This window comes from Mastacembelus armatus, chromosome 1 (assembly GCF_900324485.2).
Source record: "Mastacembelus armatus chromosome 1, fMasArm1.2, whole genome shotgun sequence".
NCBI classification, from domain to species: Eukaryota; Metazoa; Chordata; class Actinopteri; order Synbranchiformes; family Mastacembelidae; genus Mastacembelus; species Mastacembelus armatus.
In genome coordinates this window covers 19,580,318-19,599,658 of record NC_046633.1, presented here as the reverse complement: position 1 = coordinate 19,599,658, position 19,341 = coordinate 19,580,318, and the positions used below count along the sequence as shown (strand labels likewise).

Genomic DNA, 19,341 nt, shown 5'->3' with positions numbered 1-19,341 from the left:
TTATAATGCTGATTTATCAGAGCCCAGAGGGTCTGCAGCTGATTTATGACAAAAATAACTATATTTGGTGTGATTTACAACAATCTGAATCCCTAATTCCAAAATAAAATAAAAAAAACCCTGACAAACAGACACAGAGCACAAAAACAGAACCATATTATCCACTAGCATTTCATTTTAATTCAATAATCATTAGTTAATCATCTACAAAATAGAAACTTCAAACAACCAGAGCTGTGTGAACTTCCAATTTGATTTCTGTGCGTATGAATAAAATAAGTAATACCATCACCAATATTAAGGTTGATCTACAGTTCAGTACATCACATTGTCCAAGAACATAAAAACATGCAGGCAGTCATTCTCTTCTGACTTCAAACTTGTGGCTCTCTTTTACTTTTCTTAATTTTTTTAAATGTATTCTGGGACAAAGGTGCAAGACTTCATGGATGCTTTGTGTTACTACACTGCTCTCTGCAGGACAGAAACTGTAAGGCAACATTAATTGACAGGCTCTCTAAACAGAGCAGGCATGGTACAGACAGCCGAACCTGACATGGGACAACATAAACAAAACAGCTTTTTAAAAAAATGCTATTTTTGCTTTTAAAGCATGTTTTTGTGAACAGTGTGTTTCTATTCAGTGGATTAGTCAGTATAAATCCAGTGATTTTTAATAAAGTGCCTTATACAACAGAATAGCATCCTGAGTCATGAAGTCTGACATGCATTTAGCTAAAGACTAAATTACAAATGGAAATGCTACTTCTACTCTACAGTAAATCAGTTCTTCCAAGGCTTCTCAGGAGGCATCTCCATTTAAAAACAGTAAGAACTTTAAGAGATCAAGTGGTTGTACATAATTTAACTACAATTGGGAAACTTAAAGAGGCACTGCCAAATGGAGCTTCTCCAGCAGTCTGCTCTCTCTGCTTCACAGTTTCCCCACTTTCCCCCTCTTTGATTAAAAACACAACATGAACAAGCTTGGTCCTGTTCTCCAATAGCTATGAGAGTGTAAATCAGGGGTGGCCAACCCTGGTCCTCGAGGGCCATTGTCCTGCTTGCTTTCCAACTCTTCCCTACTCACTGCTGATTACCTGGACCAGGAGTGTTCAGTCAATCAGAAGCTGGAAGGGGAGCATTGGTTGGAAAACAGAGCAGGGCAGTAGCTCTCGAGGACCAGGGTTGGTCAGCCCTGGTGCAAATGTTATGACACCCACCCTGAAGGATAATATATCCAGTTCTGAAAATAATAATTAGGTGATAAGATAGCACACAAATGAAGTGTAAAGAGTGCATCACATTTGGTCACCACTGTTGGGAATGATAACTCTGTATTTACATAACAGCTCACCCAGTCATGTTTTAGTAGGGGCTTTTAGGAAATATTGTAGACTGGTCAGTGTGGAAGGCTACACTGCATTTTATACTTCTGTACTCCTGCTCTGACTTAACATGATGATGTTAAATTGGGCTTTAAGTGAGATTAAAGCATACAGAAAATCACAAAACATGATTAAAAATGAGTTAAAGACAATGTGGTAGATAGTAAATGAACAGGTGGAATCTCAACCATGAATTAACATTTAATCTGAACTTGTCTGACAACGTCATCCTGTATTTAATCAACTCTACCTTAAGTAGACAACTACATTAAACATCTGATAGGCATTTATATCCTCATTCTAAAATTGGATTTTCATTCTAATAATCCTACAATAGCACCTTTATACTTAACTTCTTTCTTAGCATCATAACTTTAATCTGTACAGTTAGATCAGGAATCATCTGTTGTCCATTGTAGTAGTGTATGCCCTTAATCCAAATCATTTAGCATCTAGCTGTAGAACAGAGGTAGAGAAAAAGGAGTGGGAAAGCAAGTACACAGATTTGTACTATACATCACTTCCTTTCTTCCCTTCTTTACTGTAAATCATGAAGAGCATAACGGCCGATGACTGTGCGCAGCAGTCACAGTGATAGATGGGGAGGTAGTGACGAGCGGCCGGTCTAAGTGTGCGTTCAGGAGATGATGCGAATGCCAAAGTATTTCTTGAGCTGCTCGAGGAAGATAAAGGTGAGCACTGTGTGGGGAACCAATCGGATCCCTGCGGGGACGAGACCCTGCAACAAAATTTTGCATTAGATCATTATTTGTACTAGTACACCTATACTTAAAGCTACTACTACTAGTATGCCAACCAATTATATACTATTATGCCCACTGCTGTAAATGAAAGTGTGCATAGATACTGAAAGGAAGAAATTAGACCAGCTCTACCACACACTGTGGCCAATATGATCATTGTATTGACTTTTATTGTGTTTACATCAAACATCACAATAGAAGTTAGCCATTCAATCTGTGAGGTTTTTTTTCACCTATGAAAACGATGAAGCTGCTGCTAGCTGAATTAGATGCAAGTTCATGCTGGACAAAACTTTGCATCAAAGATTGCCATTTTAATCTCATTTTTGTGGTACAAGTGAATTGAGAACTGTGTTGCAGGCTATAGGCTACAGCCAGAAAGTTCAGCAAGATCAGACAAAACAGGAAGTGGAACAAAAAACAAATAAAAAGGGGCTGTGCTGCATGAGGGAGATATATTTATCAGAGAAATGTACAGGGAAATATATTTAATCGATATATGTTTTATAATATTATTTTAAAAAGCAGATGTATATAGACCATAGTCTCTGTTCAGACTTATTTATACTGTTAAAATGCCTATAACTGTGTAGGACTGAATGCTTCTATCCAGGGCTTCGCTTTTCACTGTTGTACTGCAGCCAGGAAACACAATGAATCAAAGACACCTGACTGTCAATGAATCAAATAACTGAAATAATACATTAAAAGCCTTGTAAGGAGATTAAAAGTAGCATTAAATAACCACAATGGTGTTATTGGATAGTGTGCAGGACTGTTTTTTTACCTTGTAAAATGCCAGGGGACCCAGTTTTGCAGTTTCTCGTAGGCAATGTGTAACCCCCTGAAGAGAGAGACACGCTGGGTTAACACTGAGGGCACAGAAGATGGATGTATATTGAAACAGACAGAAATTAAAGAATTAGAGGCAACGGTGAAGAGGGACTCACTGTGTACTCTCCCTTTGAGTTCATCAGCCTTGTTTTCAGTACATCGAGAGGTTGACACAAGAATGTTGCACAGCCTCCCTGCAGAGGAAAAGTTCACACATGCTGAGTAATAAAAAAAACAGCCTTAAGAAATTTACACTGACTATCAGGTTTCACATGCATACAAAATAAACCTGATACTTACGGCAATGAAGCTGGACAGAAAGTGTGTCAATATGTTGTCTCCCATCATCCCTGTTCCCAACACAAGCTGCTTGGCCTGGTCATAACATGCCAGCTAAAGGTGGAGAAAAACAAGTGGAGATAGATTAGTCACATGTTAAAAACACAAAAATCTCGGCCCCAACAGCATTTGATATGAGCCATGAAATCCACCACCAACAATCTGAAAAGATTTTTTGTCTATATTACCTTCACGTGCAGAAATGACAGGAGTCAGATCCATTAATTGGGTGGGCTTTTATGTATTGCCCTTAATATTATGCAATCAGTGCAAAAATATCACAAAAAAAAAGAAAAAAAAAGAAAGAAAATCAACCCAATGTCTTATTCTGGTGCCTCCCAGTGGTGGTAATTTCTACAAATATAAGAATTCTACATAAAGTTGTTATTAATCATTAACAAATACAGAAAAATATCAGCTGAAAGTAAATAATCATGAAGACATAAGGAATGTCTGGGCAACAGCTACTAAGCTGCATGGGGATTTTGTGTGTTATGGAGCACTCAGGACAAATACATTTTTCTTCCTTGATACTTATCCAAGAGCTTGTTCACAGTAGTAGTAACTCCTCAATCCAACGCTTATAATATTGCATCTGTATTGTGGCCGTGTCACTCTTCAGATCTGCATCTTAAAAGTACAGGGAACTCAAAATTGTTTAAAATTCCTATGTTTATTGTGTTGTCTCGTCATCAACTATTGGAAATGTCACCAACGCCTGTAAGTTGCTTCTTGGTTGTTTCTTTATCATGAATATTATCACATTTATTTCCTTTTTAAGGCTTTAAGGATTAAAGACTTTCTTCCCAATCACCCACAAATCCCCTCAGCACTGGAGCACCACAAGGATGTGTGCTGAGCCCACTCCTCTACAGACTACAGACGATACAACACTAGCGGGGCTAATCTCTAATGGCTTCACACAACATCAAGAGCTCCTGCAACTGGAAATAGGGGTAGCGGGGGTAGAGAAGGTGTCCAACTTTACTGCATGTTCCTGGGCACTTGTGTTAGTGGACCTTAGTGGAGTATTAATTCCTCCACTTTGCTCAAAAAGGCACAGCAGTTACTCTGCTTCCCAAGAGCCCTGAAAAAGGTCTTACTCTACCAGGCTGCTGGAGTCATTCTTTCACTGCCAAGTATAGAGCACACTGATTTACTGCATCATGGCTTGGTAGGCAAGCTGTACATCAGCAGTCATAGCAGCTCTTCAAAGGGCAATCAACACACCACAAAAATAATCCTTGGCCTTTCCATGGCCCCCTAGAGGACATTTACAGATCTCGCCGCCTCAGCAGAGTCTGCAATTTTACCAAAGACAGTAGACATCCCTTTCACCACCTGTCTGCATTACTTCCTTCTGGAAGACACGCAGTAGCTAGTGTCAGACTAAATGAATGTGAACAGCTGCACTAGAGTTGAAGGAAATTTTACTTGGATTAATGTATAATACACTGTTCAAATTAAATCTATTTGTCTAGGAGGATATTAACCCAGCATTGATAAATGAATGTACCTTTAATTAAATTCGTAATTTACATGGCTTATTAAAGAACACACAGATGCTTAACATGACTAACAAACAGCATGACAGAGAAAAAAAATTGACTGTGACTTGCCTGGCCTACAGTCACCATCGCCCCTCTGCTGGAGGCCATTGTGCCTCCTGAGAACAGTTTCCTCACACCCTCTGCAAGACAGGATCCAGGTCAAATCTCAAATGCTTATTATGAAAATTACATTATATTAATTCAATTACACAATATTGATTGGAATTTACCTTCTCTGATGACTCTAAAGAGCCCATCGATGGCATGTTTGTAGCTGAAAGAAAAAAAACAATCAGGGTTCAATTATGATAATTGATTTACTATATTTAAACCTCTGTAAGAAAGTTGCAGCTCTTACTTTCTTCTCAGTTCTGGTGGTAGTTTCATGTCATTTTGCATCCTAGAAAAAAACAGATCTTTTAACTGACTCTTTTAAATGTTTTGATTTTTTCTGTTTTTAGGTATAATATCAATTTAGATATTATGGTGGCATGTTACCTGACATTCACCAAGTCTGCTGGTGTGCCAACAAACCCACCAGTGAAACCTGTTGACAGAAGAAGTCTGTTTGTACACAATCCTGCATCCGTACGGCTGCATGTGTGTGTGTGTGTGTGTGGGGCAGAGAAAGAACATGCTTGAATGGGCTCCCACCTCCAAAGGCACCCAGCAGGACCTTCTGGTAGAAGGGCATGGGGCCTTGGCTTGTGCTACCCATCATGTCCCTGACTGTCTCATAGATGGCAAATCTGGTGAGGGAATAGGACATCTGAGGAGAAGACAGGAGAGGAGAGGGATAATTACTGTGCTCTGCTCATTACTTAACGTTCTCACTTTTCAACCACCAGGAGGAGCCAGCGACAACATAACCAACCTAAAATGAGGTATGAGAGAGTTTTCTTCCAGTCATGAACGTTTACGGATGTGCTAAAACACTGCTACTGCTCACTGAAAACATATTGTTTCAGGAAGTTGTGTACATTAAGAAAGCACAGGCGTGACACCTTTTAAATCATAGTGCTAAATCAAGTACTAACACACTGGTTTATGTCTGGCATGCTTTTATTAGTTTTACTACCTGGGTTTATTTGCCCATATCAATCAGACACAACATCAATAGAATCTATAAAACTATTCTGTATGTAATAAAAAAGCACTAAAATCATCAATCAATATCTGCTTAATTACATCACTGTTTTTATATTTTACTCATTAATATATTTAGAATCAGCATGTCTACAAAAACAAGAACATCCTGGTTTTAGTTAGTCTGTCCAGACAGACTGCTGTCAGACTGGGGTATCTATTAACCTCCGTTGTGATAACACTAAAAATAAGATAGTGATGAGCTGCAGACACAGAGACACACCTGTCTACAAAGGGAGGCAGAGAGGCCATTGTAAAGAGCCAGCACCCCATCATTCTTCATCACATGAATCGCCATCCCCACCATCCTCTTCTTCACCTCCTGCTGGGTCTGCAGGTGTACCTAGAAAGACAAACGTGTTATGATTGATGCCTTTTTCAGAGCCATGCAATAACACTGGCATGATAAAAGAAACAGAACTCAGATGCAAAATCTGCAGACACAGGCTCTTTGTGACTCAGCAACATTTTCCTTTTCTTTCTTCCTCCTTGCAGCGTAAGTGTCACCACTTTAAGGGGTGCTTCAGAGATCATTTTGCTTCAAGGTCTGGGGACATGTGAGACACAACGTTAGGGGACACCATCAGGGCTACTAAATGGTCATCTCTATGCTTCCCATTGACGGTGTACATTCATTGATGCTTCTCTCCCTTTTATTCATCTCTGTCTGTAACTGGGTTCAATGGATGCCAGCCCAATAACACAATAACATGTCTGGCTCTCTATTGGCCATTCCAAACCTCATGGGAACCAAACACAGGAGGAGGTCTCACAAAAGACAAACTAGCAAAAACTCTAATTAGGACATGATCTAGACCTGAAGCAAAAACCAGAAAGGAGGGAAGAGTAACAGAACTAAGTTAAAAATGTATTGCAATTTAGCCTGAGTCAACTGAAGGCAGTGGGATATAGGACTAGAAAACAGGGACTAACCCATACATCCTCACTCACATAGTTGTTATTAATGTTAGAAACACTAGGCATGGTTTGCTTGCCTATTGTTGTACTCTTCCTTTTAGTTCAGTTAAGTTAGGTATTTCTTTGTACCTTTGTTTTACTCAAGAAAGAGAATATCCTACAGCTTTGTTTTGTTCTGGGCAGTTCTTTTGTTTGAGCACATCCTTCTGTCCTATAATCCTATGGCTATAGTCACAAATAACATGAACTAATAATGTTAATAGTCATTGGAAAATACTGTAAATAAACCACTGACCCTGTGCATTCCCTCAGTCTTGACTGTCACATAACACATGAAAGATCTCACACGTAACACACAAAAAGCACAGTCAATATCTAATCGGCAGATACAGACGAATCCTGACTTTAAGTCTCTAATATAAGTCCAACTCCAGACACTTCCCTAATACACCTCACCGCATTTCATCCCCCCAGTTATTAGCCTTCGGTTGAAAAGGTTTTGTCCTTGATGACATCAGCATATTAGTTATTTTCCTGAACAGTACATCTGTGTGTGTGTGTGTGTGTGTGTGTGTGTGTGTGTGTGTGTGTGAGAGAGCAGCGCTACAACATGACCTTCGTCCTTTCTAATCAGTAATTGAGTGTGTGGATCACTAAGCCATTCAAAAACAATGTTCTTTCTCGTTCATCACTAACTTTATTAATGGCTGTTTGATTTAACTCATCCTTCTCTCAATCATTTTCTCTATTTTAGTTTTTTCAGTGATGATCCTGTTGGTCTACATCTACGTACTAGTTCCAGGCAATAACTCATAAAGTTATTAAGTACACATCATCCCAGGTCATTAATATTAAAAGTATCAGCAATGATCTTGGCTCTGTCATGTATTCTAAGTGTACACAGGGCCACCATCACATGACTTCTGCAAGAAATGAAAACAAAAAGAAAGCACCTGTAGCCATGCAAGATAAAGTCAGCACAGTCACAATGACAGTGCAAACATGCTTTTTTTACTCAAATATTTATATCTCAATTTAGAACACTAACATTTGCTACTTAGTAAGCCCTTGCAGACCTACAGTTGAGAAGAGTAATAAAATCAACATTTTGGGCAAATTAACATTGTGATGATAGCACTAGAATTTAAAATAGGCCATTAAAGTTCAACAATTCAATTAGCAATTTATCCTGAGCATGACTGCCTGCAAAATTTTGTGCTAATTCATTTCAATTCACATCTACTCAGACAATATTAAACTTAAAACTTTGACCTCCTAGAGAAATAATTCAATGTTTTTTGCAGAATTAGCTGTAAAAATACCTTAGCCCGGATCAATGTGGTGGACCACTTGCAATAAAAAATTATACAAAGTTAACTTTTTTTAAAACTGTTTTTGATGACTATATACAGTCTATTTTCAAACTAGGTTCCCACACGGGTAAAAAGGTAACCACAAACTGTGTTGCAACATTGAGTAAACACAATGTTCTATTAACCCGTTAGCAAGCTGAGATGTACACACACAGGAATACTCATGCACGCACAACATGGTGAAAGATTACACCCAGATGAGTTGAGTCACGCTAAAAGAGGTGAGTGGTAACATTTATTTTTTAACAGTGCTAGTTTAGGGCAACAGACAGAGCAGCCTATAACACAAAAGAGGAAATCAATAAAACCTGACTAAGCACTCTTTACTATGATATGCATGTTTGGGTCAAGTACCAATTCCCTGCTGGAAAGCACATCCACAAATTCTCTTACCCAAGTTACATGTCAGTTCCTCTGAATGTAGGAGCCCTGCTGATAGCTTTTTATAGCAATGTGTTTAATGCATTATTATGGAGCCATTCATGTTTTAAGCTTTGTATGCTGTTGGAACAAAATCAATATCTGCATCACTACCCATCCAGTCACAGAAAAAACTGAGTTCCTTGGATGAAATATTCTAACAACCATTCATGATGAGGAACAGTCTGATTTGGTCATTATCAGGAGCAGATCTGCTTGGACATGGACTGTGCGTTCATTGTTTCACTTCACTCCATAATGGTAGCTGTCAGGGGAAATCATAGTAAAACAGTTTAGTATAGTAGTAGATTAGTATGTATAGTATGATTCAGATGATGCATGTTAGGACATCTAAGTTATAATACACCCACAGATGGACTATTTAGACTGCACGATAATGTTTTTGCTCTACCCAAATCTACCCAATTACTGATGTTTTTGACATATAAAGAGTTTGGTGTCATATACTTAACACAGGAACAAAGGTACCTTTACATCACTGATTATTTTTTGGTTCATTAATAAGTATCATAAAAAATATCCTTGTTATTTATTGCGGCAATGATCTCAGCTATACATTACACAAATTAGTCCTGATTCATTCAGGAAGCTATTAACACAAATGTTTAACCTCCATTCATTTTGAATTTCATTCAAATCTTCATTGCACAATCAGTGACGGAAGAACTTGCAGTGAACCAAGCGAGTAGAAAAACATTAACCATGAGAGAACCAGTACACTGTGCCACAACTAGGCACAATGATTAATATAGTGCTTTCTCTGGCTTCTATCACACATTCTCATATATATGATGAGACATTACCAGTCCTTAAAAGTTATATTTACGCAGAGTGTTATCACACACTTTTTGTACTTATACAGAGCAGCAGATTCACTCACTCACTCAGCACAAATACACAAGCTTCCCACACACTCAACATTATTAAAACCCAGTGAGTACAAATGACAGTTTTGCAATTCCTTTTCAGAGCATGTTGTTTGTACTTTTTATATACACCTCTTGAGATAAAACACACCCTTTCACCAGACAGGGTATCTCCTCATTAAAGCAGTAGTCCGCACTGTGGGCCAATTATTGTGCTTCATGCAGTTACATTTTTCACCAAACTGCCACTACTGTAGTCTCTTTGTTGTTATAAACAAATGACTACATACTGTGCAACTGGTACGTTTGGACAGTGACTCATTCTCTTGTTCTGCTACCTTGCTACTCCACCACTGTGGGTGCGGAGAGAAACAATGACTTTGAGTTTGAAGTAATGAATGCTCTTGTGGATTTCAGTCAGGGGTCATCAGGGGTCAGTCAATGGTATCAACGCCTTTGTCATCTGGGAACTGCTTATACAGTCTGGCCACATGCGGCCAGTCATTGTCTGCACCCAGAGGAACACAGGGCCCACTGCACCAGCGTATAGACCGACAGTCGGTCTGAGGACTTCATCCTAGCACCTGACAGCAGTCAGCGCACTGTTGGGCATGACATGACAGTCCGTCCTAGGATATGGCTCCACAGACCATCACTTACCCACCACCAAAACTGGTTACACTCAACAATGTTAGACACCGTAATGCAGGGGTGTCAAACTCAGGCCCGCGGGCCAAATGTGGCCCGCCACGTCATTTAATGTGGCCCGCGAGAGCATAAAAGGTCTGAGTGTCTTAAAAAATAGGTCAACAGCGTGCTTTGACTGTGATACCCGCGAGGTAACGGCTCCCCGCGACTACACGGCAGTGTTTCCACGTTAATGCCGACAAGTGGAATTGAGAGTTAAATACTGACCCCAAAATGTCCAGAAAGAGAAAAGTTGATGGAGATAGAAGACTGTTTCAAGAAAGATGGGAAGGCGACTACTTGTTTGTGCTTCAAGGAGAAAGACCGGTATGTCTTGTGTTACGAGGCGGTGTCGGTTGTCAAAGAGTAGCTATAATCTACGCCGGCATTTTGACACCAAACACAGAGCTAAGTACGCCAAAGCTAGCCTTCAAGAACAGCAACAACTTGTCCAAGAATTAAAAGTCGGATCTCTCTGTCACTGAGGAGCTGTTGAACGTTTGAACATAGTTAATGTCATAACTTGTGTTTGATTTTATTTTTCTTTATTCACTTGGATAGTTTGATCCTTGATTGATGGGGTTATCTGGGTTTCATAACCTCATAACCACTACTTCATAACCAAATTAGAAGGATTTATAACAGAGGAACGAGAAAACATATTTTTTTCTGTGCAACTGTTATGCTTGTAACTGGAATAAGTAATACATTCAGAGTTATTTAACATTAAGGAGTAGTTACATTTATTTTACATTACATTCGGTTACATTTAGTTACATTTATAAGTTACATATGGCCCTTTGAGGACAGCCATTATGCTGATGTGGCCCTCGGTGAAAATGAGTTTGACACCCCTGCCGTAATGTCTCCAGACCCTTACACAGCTGTCACGTGCTCAGTGTAAACCTGCTCTCATCTGTGAAGAAAACAGAGCTAATTGAGCTGCACACTATTCGGCTGTGAGCGGAGGCCAGACGACATCAGGCCCTCAGGCCACCCACATGGAGTCTATTTCACCACTCATCCAATACTCCTAGCATCATCAATCTGATGAGGCTACCTGGATGAGTAGTGAAACATTTCAAACTAAAAAGTATTTCAGTTGCCATGACTCAACCTCCAGATGATATATGGGTTTCTGCCTGATTCATTGTTGTTCATTAAAGATAGGTTGGTAATATTAATAATTACAGGTCTATTGCCTTGGCAAGGACATTATCTAAGGTCCAGGAAAGGATCTTACTGGACTGCATGAAGGAATATATTTTTATAACTGATTATCAGTTTGGATTTAAGGTCAAGCTCAGTACTGATATGTGCATTTAAGCTTTGAAGGAGATTGTATAGAAAGATGGACATCACTAATCTACTGCTTTTATTGGGTTTATTAAAGTTTCTAAGGCCTTTGATCATGTAAATCACTGTCAATTATTTAACAAACTGATACAGTATTGTCAGTATACTAGCTAACTGGTATTCTAAAGTATGCAGGTTAGTGGGACAGTGGACTCTCTTCTCTCCTTGGGGTCAGGAACGGTGTATGCCAGGGGGGCTTGCACTTTACCCTTTACATGGGCGATTTCACATTGAAGTTGAATGGCTGTCGTACAGTTACCAAACTACACAATGCAATGTGCCAACAAATGGGTGAGCCTTCATAGGGAAGGTCCATATCTAGATTGCTTGTAATGGGGCTCCAAAAAAGGGGGTTATCAGGCCATGCTGTCATAAATCTTCAAGGCCCCACAAGACCACTATCCAAACCTCTCTTCACTAACCTACTAACGCTATCAGATACATTACAACAAAAATACACAAGCCAGAGTGTGGGTGTGAGAATGCAGGCAATAATACATTCTCATCAGGTGGGCACCCTCTCAATAATGGTGTTTCATTGAGTTGGGCCTACGACACCCAGCAGGGCCAACAGTTTGTTCCAGCATCCCAGAATCAACCCCTCTTTTGGCTGCATCTTTGGTCATCTTTGATCATTTAATGTTATGCTGATCTGATAATCTCTCACCTAGCAGTGTTGGGTTTCAATAATTATTTCATGTTTAGAACAGCCTATGGAACTTCGTATGAGGTACTGTATAATGCTAATATTAGTGCTGTTATGACAGAAATGACAGGAATCCCCCAGTTTCCAGATTTTTACTTAGCAGGTCAAGTTGTGTCTGTGTCAGGACTTAATATGTGGGTCAATATATTACAGATCAGTTAAAGGTGCAATGTGTAAAATGTAAAGATTTAGCAGCATCAAGTTGTCAGATTGCAGATTGCAACCTTCTGAACACCCTTCACACACCACCGGTTTTCAGGCATAAGGGAAGTACAGGGGATGTCGCTTTTAAAACAAAATGTCGAGCAAGTGTTCTATCCTGGCCACTATTTTTCACCGATTACACACTAATAACATATTTACAATTACTATTCCACTTCTGCAAATAGATCGCTCTAAATATTACACATGGTACCTTTAAATGATGATGACGTCATGATCACAGTATGCCACATCCAAAAGCGCTCTGATGAGATCAAGACTCTTATAACTTACGGTTTACCGCACTACACTGCACCCCTGTGGGCTAATTTCAAGAAGAGGACTAAACAAACGATTCAAGCTGCATATACTAATTGCCTACTGATTTTGCTGAGACAGTTAGATTTTGTAGTTGTAGTGAGTTGTTCTGGAGGATGGGACTTCGTACTTTTGACACAAATAAGGCATATAAGTTATAAATTCATTTGTCGGTTAAATGGCTCTGAAAATAAGATTATTAAAATAACTGTTAACCCAGTTTTTGAGTTCCATCAGTACCACTCCACCCTTTGGTATTGCTGCTGCAGACATCAGCCAATTTAGCCAGTCAACTCAAACACTCAAAGACAAGATCCCTTTTCATGTTTCTACTTTTTCTAGCATTTATATTTACTTTTCAAATAAAAAGTTGTTTTACACACTCGAAATAGGCAACAGCAGCATTGGTACAGATGGAAAATTGTCATTTAAGCTGCTGTTTTTAAATAATAACTTTGCAGGCTTAAACATTTTAGAGTAATTACTGTTTAGGGGAACTCCTAGTCTTAATAACACTGATCTCTCTTCTTTGGATGAATAAACCTATCCTCATAGTTTTAAGGCTTGTTTGGTAAATGCCAAAACTGACCAGCTCTAAAATAAGGCTGTTCTCCATACAATTAGACCAACAGTAGTACATCAAATAAGGACTTTGCTGACATTAGAGCAACTTAATCACCATTCTCAAGGCTGTACTCCTTCAATATGAAATGGCATGGCAAGCAAGCAAACTATAGGGCAGAAATGAAGCACTCCTCTGGACATTTTCATTGCAAAGTGGTGATAACCAACCTCATGTATGCAATTATACAGCACGAGACTTCCTGAGAACCGTTTACTGCTATTATGGTCATGTGCTCATGTCTTCAGTGCAACTGAATGAGGTTCAGTATAAAGTAACTCAGGATCTTGCCACAAAATGAAGATGAACTGGTTTACTCCTTTGTAGAGCAGGTGAAACCAATATCAAGCATGGGCATGACCATGTACCAGCCCAGTGAGACACCCTGTCGCACCCTGTCAGACAATAATCAGTGTGTACTATTTTCCTCTAATTAAATGGAGCTGTGGACTAAAGCTGCCATGGTGGCTGCTTTGTGTACTCGGAAATTAAAATGAATCCACTCATTACTTTATTTTTACTCCTTTACTACTTGTATTACTTCTTCCTTTTACTTTCCACTCATTTTACCAGCATGTGTCAGCTGGGACAGACAACACACACTTGCTCTAACCTGTGACCTATATTCTAACAGCCTTGTGCATCCTCATAGACATTAGAGTGATGCCACCGGAGACATGCGATGCCTAACAGGGTCATAGTAATAAATAACACAGAGACTACCACTGGAAACAGCTGTGCCGTGGGGTCCAGGCCTGCACAGTTTGTTCCTTTCGACCACTCACTTTGACGAGATCCAGTGGATGCGTGCAGCAGGCGGCTCCGCAGGACGCCAGTCCGCCGAAATACCACCGCGATACGCGTTTCTCCGTCATGGCACCGGCCCCTGACGTTGTCTGATGCGACTACAACGGTGACTTCCTTCCTCCCGTCCGCCTCGACAAGCTGCCGGCTGCTGTGTCGGCTTCCTGGCCTGAAGAGTATAGAGCTGGACAACCTCGTTAATTTTCAAACATTCCGATAAGACACCGGGAGACTTTGGGCTCCGACTGCTTCGCGCACACTCACGCTACATAATGTGCGTGTTTGCATGTGAAAGTCCGTGTGCCTGTGCGTGCTCTGGCACGGGGTGGACCACGATGTATGCGCAGCAGGAAACAGCTGCAGACAGGGGGAGAGCGCAGCCAATTGCCGTCGTGCAGGCTGAATCTGCCTACACGCCCCGCGGACCGAGATCCAAAGGTCGATATCGAGGTATGGGGACGCTAAAGCCCCGAACAGCACTGAGACACATACCACACTTTCACCACGACAACTGCCATGTGGATTTAAAGTGACACGCACCCAGTCTGCAGCTGCAGAGCCCATATAGTCTTAAAGTCACCCTGTGTCTTTAAGAGGACAATACTCCGTATTGTCTAGTCGGCAGGAACTTTCAGAAAAACTGCTTTTGGGAAGATTATGTGTGTCTGCGTGTACTGTATATACTGTCTGTATACAGACACACACTGATTTGAGTTACATTCAAATGACTGCTGTGAAAACAAACAACTGGAGAAATGGTTGAGGGTGATCAAGTAAGTCACAGGACAAATTAGTCAGTATAGGACACCATACAATTTGTGTACCATTTTAAAACCTAGTTTAAAACTTTTAAAATTCCCTCCAGTCTTCACATACCGTACTTGGTTTGAACAGGAAGTTGTGATTTTTGACATTAAGTATTATTGTGATTAAAAATATATATTACTGTAGTACTGCCAGAGTTGTATTGTCCTCATATCTGCGACCCTTGGCTGCTACAGATGTATTGTAAACTTATGAACAGTGATCACAATAATCGATTAAGTCCTGACTTCACTCAAACATGTGAATACTTGTTCTGTCCAGGTGATGTTTACACCTTACAGAATAAATTCACCCACACCAAGTGACACTGTGTGATTCAAACCCTGCCCCTATTGATTTTGAAAATAATTTCAGTGTTTAATGCCTTTAGTTTCAAATTGATAGTGTATCATGTAAGGACAGAAAGAGCCAGGGAATAACATACAGGAAAAATGCTTAGCTGTGTTGGCTGGCAGCAACCGGGACCATCTGCCATGTACACAGTGGATGTGACACATTGCTTGTTGGAACAGCTGAAATTTGATTATTTGTAAATTGGCTGAAAGCTGCAAAGTGCTAATTATCACCTGATTCTTTTATTTAATGGTAATCTGTATTACATGTGATAATCTTTTATGTTGGAAGAGTGGAATAGTATTAGATTGCAGGAGACGTCCAGAGTTTGGACACACTTTCTCATTGAATTCAATGGTAAAGTGTCCAAACTTTTGACTGGTACTGTATGTGTTAAATCACATGTTCTGTCAAGTTGATTTAGATGTTAAATGTACTGTTTATTTATGAAATTGTGCAATTTACATCAAACAGGATTTGAGGTTGCCTCTGAATAAATATGCTGTATCAGTAGAAAAGAAATAAGTTCAACTAGAAAAACATGCTGTGTTTGAATTGAAAAGGCCTTGATCAGGAAAGCTGCAGACTTGTTTGTCCTTTCAAAGAAAGATTGTCTTTTGGCACAGTCCAAAGAGAAGCATGTCTTTGCATGTCAACCTCTTGCCCTGTGCACTTAAAAACAACAATAAATCCTCTTGTGTTGTGCAGAGTTAGCAGGGCAGCATTCTGGCAGGACTACATGGCTGTTTGCACCATGCTGTGTCAGCTTCTGCAATAAGGTCTGCCACACATTGTGTCTTGAATCATCTGCAGCTTTTGATTTCTCTCACAGAACTCACACATGAAACCAAACCTAAAAATTGTAGCAGTTCAACTCAACACGTACTGGTAAGTTTGAAACCAAAAGCACTTGCTTTAATCACAGATGCAAACATGCTACTTTAGTGGGTCACATTTGTTAAATCTAAAACCAAGTATGTGTCCAATAGGATTGTTCTTTAGGTTACTGTCTACTGCCCCCTTGTGTATTATGTCTGCTGTCGCTACTCATAGTGGTTTGGCATCTGGAACAAAGTGAGTATGTCTGGTAACAAACGTGCCTCTGTTTAATATGACATTTGTAATTCTGATTCAAAATGGTACGATCAATAATGTATAATTAGCTAGGATATGTATGATTACACTGATAAAGTGGGATAAATTGATCATGTGAGTTGAAACAGAGAAAAAGTGCCAATGGGAGCATGAAGGGAAAACTGGACTTCGGATAATAATCCATCTGGAGGAACATGAGTGGCACATTTGCTGTGCTCTTTCTAGTTCTTATGTTGTTCAATTCATTTTTATATGAGATAAGTCTCATATGCAGCTGTTGGGCACTGGGACTAAAAAGTATAACATTTGCTGTAACGTGTACTGCACATGTGCAAGTCTGCAGGGAAGATTGATTCTGCATGGACATATTCCATTTTATCATAGAAAGTTTATATGTAATGTTAAAAAGACATCAAGGTGTATGGGAAAGCAAACATTTATTATTTATTATGCATGAGAAATATACATCTAAGTGACAATTGCTGACAAAAAATTAAAGACTGGAAAACTCAGTGTCACACTTAATGGACTGAATAATGTCTGTTGCATAATCACATTAAATCAACAACTGTTAGAAACATGACTATTATTTTATTTTTATTATTAGAGATTGGTGACTGTAACTGTAATCTGATCATGGCTGATCTAATCCTTTTTTTTTTTTACCAAGCCCTGTGAATGCCTAAACTTTTAACGGTAATAGTAAGGAAACACAAGGACTGATTAATATATTACAGTCACACAATACTAAACACTGCAGTGTTCTCATACAGTCCAAAGTCACAGTCAAAAATGAAATCATTTATGTTGAGATCAGCAACAAATTATTTTTATTTAATCAGATTAACAAAACTACTAGTACTATAAATGTATATAACTTAAATATTCATTACTTCTATATGGTAAGTAAAATAAAAGCTTGTTTAAACTGATGTTAACAAATGCCTAAAGTTGTAATACAGTACATTTTGTAGAACCACAGCAAAATAAGTGTAAACAAGAAGAAAGAATATACAAACACCAATCAGACTGCCTGCACAAATTCAGTGAAAACACCAGCATACACAAAATTACTATGTACACTGGTCTTCTGTACACAGACCACCCACACACACACAAGCAGAGGCAGAGTGGAATCCAACAAATGTAAGTCACACACATTAGTAAACATTTAAACATCTAAAATCCTCCCACAGTTCATTTCAAATCCCACTCAGACACAAAGCCCTTACGTAATATAAATTCTCATTAGAGCCCTGTGCTATGTAGTAAACTACGAGATCCACATTATAACACAAGACAACAACACAAGTTTATCTGCTTCAGCTTTTCCAGAAGCTTGACTGATGATGTTGTGACCTCTGGGTTTCTTCATATTTTGCATGTTCAATGTCATACGAAAGATTTTTCCTGTTGCTTGACCTCTGCTGCTCCAGTCTGTGGGTTGTCCTTCATCATTCCTCCAAAAACAGGGAGCACTCTTCCTCCTGGTGGAGTGGATCCGACATGCAGCAGAGAGCCCCCCACCAGGAGTAGGATGCTGGCCAACCAGCCCAGGTAAAGCGCTGGTCCCAGCTCTCTCTTGAGGGGGGCCGCAACAGATGGATCATAGAAGTCCCTTATGATTGAATAGGCAGTCCAACAGATGGGTATCAAGTAGGCCAGGCCAGCCATAACAAAGAGCACACCTGCAATCCTAGCAATGCGAGCCTTGGGAGCCTGGTTACTGTCACCCATGCAGTGAGTGCATTTGGCCCCTGCCACCCCGAGTATGAGGGCGAAGAGACACAGGAGCAGGGATAGAACAGTGAGGCCCCTGGCTGCTTGGGCAGACACAGGCAGGGCCAGGGTGGAGTCATAGGTCTTGCACTGGATCTGACCTGTGGCCTGGGACAGGCAGTTCATCCACAGTCCTTCCCACAGCACCTGGGCAATCACCAGCTCTCCACCGACAAAGGCGGACACACGCCACAGAGGAGCAGCGCACACCAGTGCTCCACACACCCAACCCAGCACAACCAACACCAAGCCCACCAGCTGAAGGCCTGTTGATGCCATAATCATTGAAGAAGCTTCTCTCTCAACGTCAAGATGGTAAACGAGAGTTATGTAGTCAGTAAATAAAAGCCAAGTCTTCCTACAGTTTACTCTCCGTCATTCAGTAAAATCTCCAGGGATTGTATGTTGTTAAACGTCCTCCTTCTTTCTTGTCTAACACCTAGATATAAAGATAAGACAATTTTCAGCAAATTTACTACACAGAAGCAAAATTTAAATAAACTTAAAACATGAAATAATTATAAGCATGAGGCAATCACATGGCAGTAAAAATTATTGCAGGGTAGTGCAGCATAAAACTGTGAAGTGTAAGTAAAAATAAGTACAGTGAAATCAAGCTGGAACTAATGTATTGGTGTGAGCATGTTGCCACTCAACTCTACAGCAAAAACTAATATGCCCAATAAAACTTACTTTTCAGTCAGATGTTCACAGCTGGTGTGTTAATCATCCTTGTTTCTTGGTGTGGTGTGAGTACTTGGTGTCTTACTCTATGTTAACACTGTCCAGCTTGTCTCTCTGGGTCTCATACACAGAGGTGTAGGAGTGCAGCATGCACATGCAGTACACACACAGCTAGTTATGCAAAAACACCAGCACAAGGACACTTTGTTACAGACATTGTTGATTGCTACCATGCTGTCATTTGTTGTTGGAGGAAATGATGAAGCCAGGGAGGAGTAGCTGAAAGTTGACCTTACACACATGATGCTGGAC

General features: G+C 39.9%; 2 protein-coding genes across 2 annotated transcripts; both read right to left on the bottom strand.

Moving 5' to 3' along the window:
* Nucleotides 1-157: 157 nt before the first annotated feature.
* Nucleotides 158-14,384, bottom strand: slc25a10b (solute carrier family 25 member 10b). The gene is made up of 11 exons (XM_026304182.1): nt 14,295-14,384; nt 6,245-6,364; nt 5,530-5,644; nt 5,374-5,422; nt 5,234-5,275; nt 5,106-5,149; nt 4,945-5,015; nt 3,287-3,379; nt 3,103-3,180; nt 2,940-2,996; nt 158-2,127 (listed from the first exon to the last, which is right to left on the bottom strand). The coding sequence occupies exons 1-11, from the start codon at nt 14,382-14,384 to the stop codon at nt 2,026-2,028; spliced, it is 861 nt and encodes a 286-aa protein (XP_026159967.1). The 3' UTR covers nt 158-2,025.
* Nucleotides 14,385-16,986: 2,602 nt separating this feature from the next.
* LOC113128687 (claudin-9-like) lies at nt 16,987-19,281 on the bottom strand. Its single transcript, XM_026304184.1, has 2 exons — nt 19,039-19,281; nt 16,987-18,784 (listed from the first exon to the last, which is right to left on the bottom strand). The coding sequence occupies exon 2, from the start codon at nt 18,628-18,630 to the stop codon at nt 17,959-17,961; it is 672 nt and encodes a 223-aa protein (XP_026159969.1). The 5' UTR covers nt 18,631-18,784; nt 19,039-19,281; the 3' UTR covers nt 16,987-17,958.
* Nucleotides 19,282-19,341: the final 60 nt, after the last annotated feature.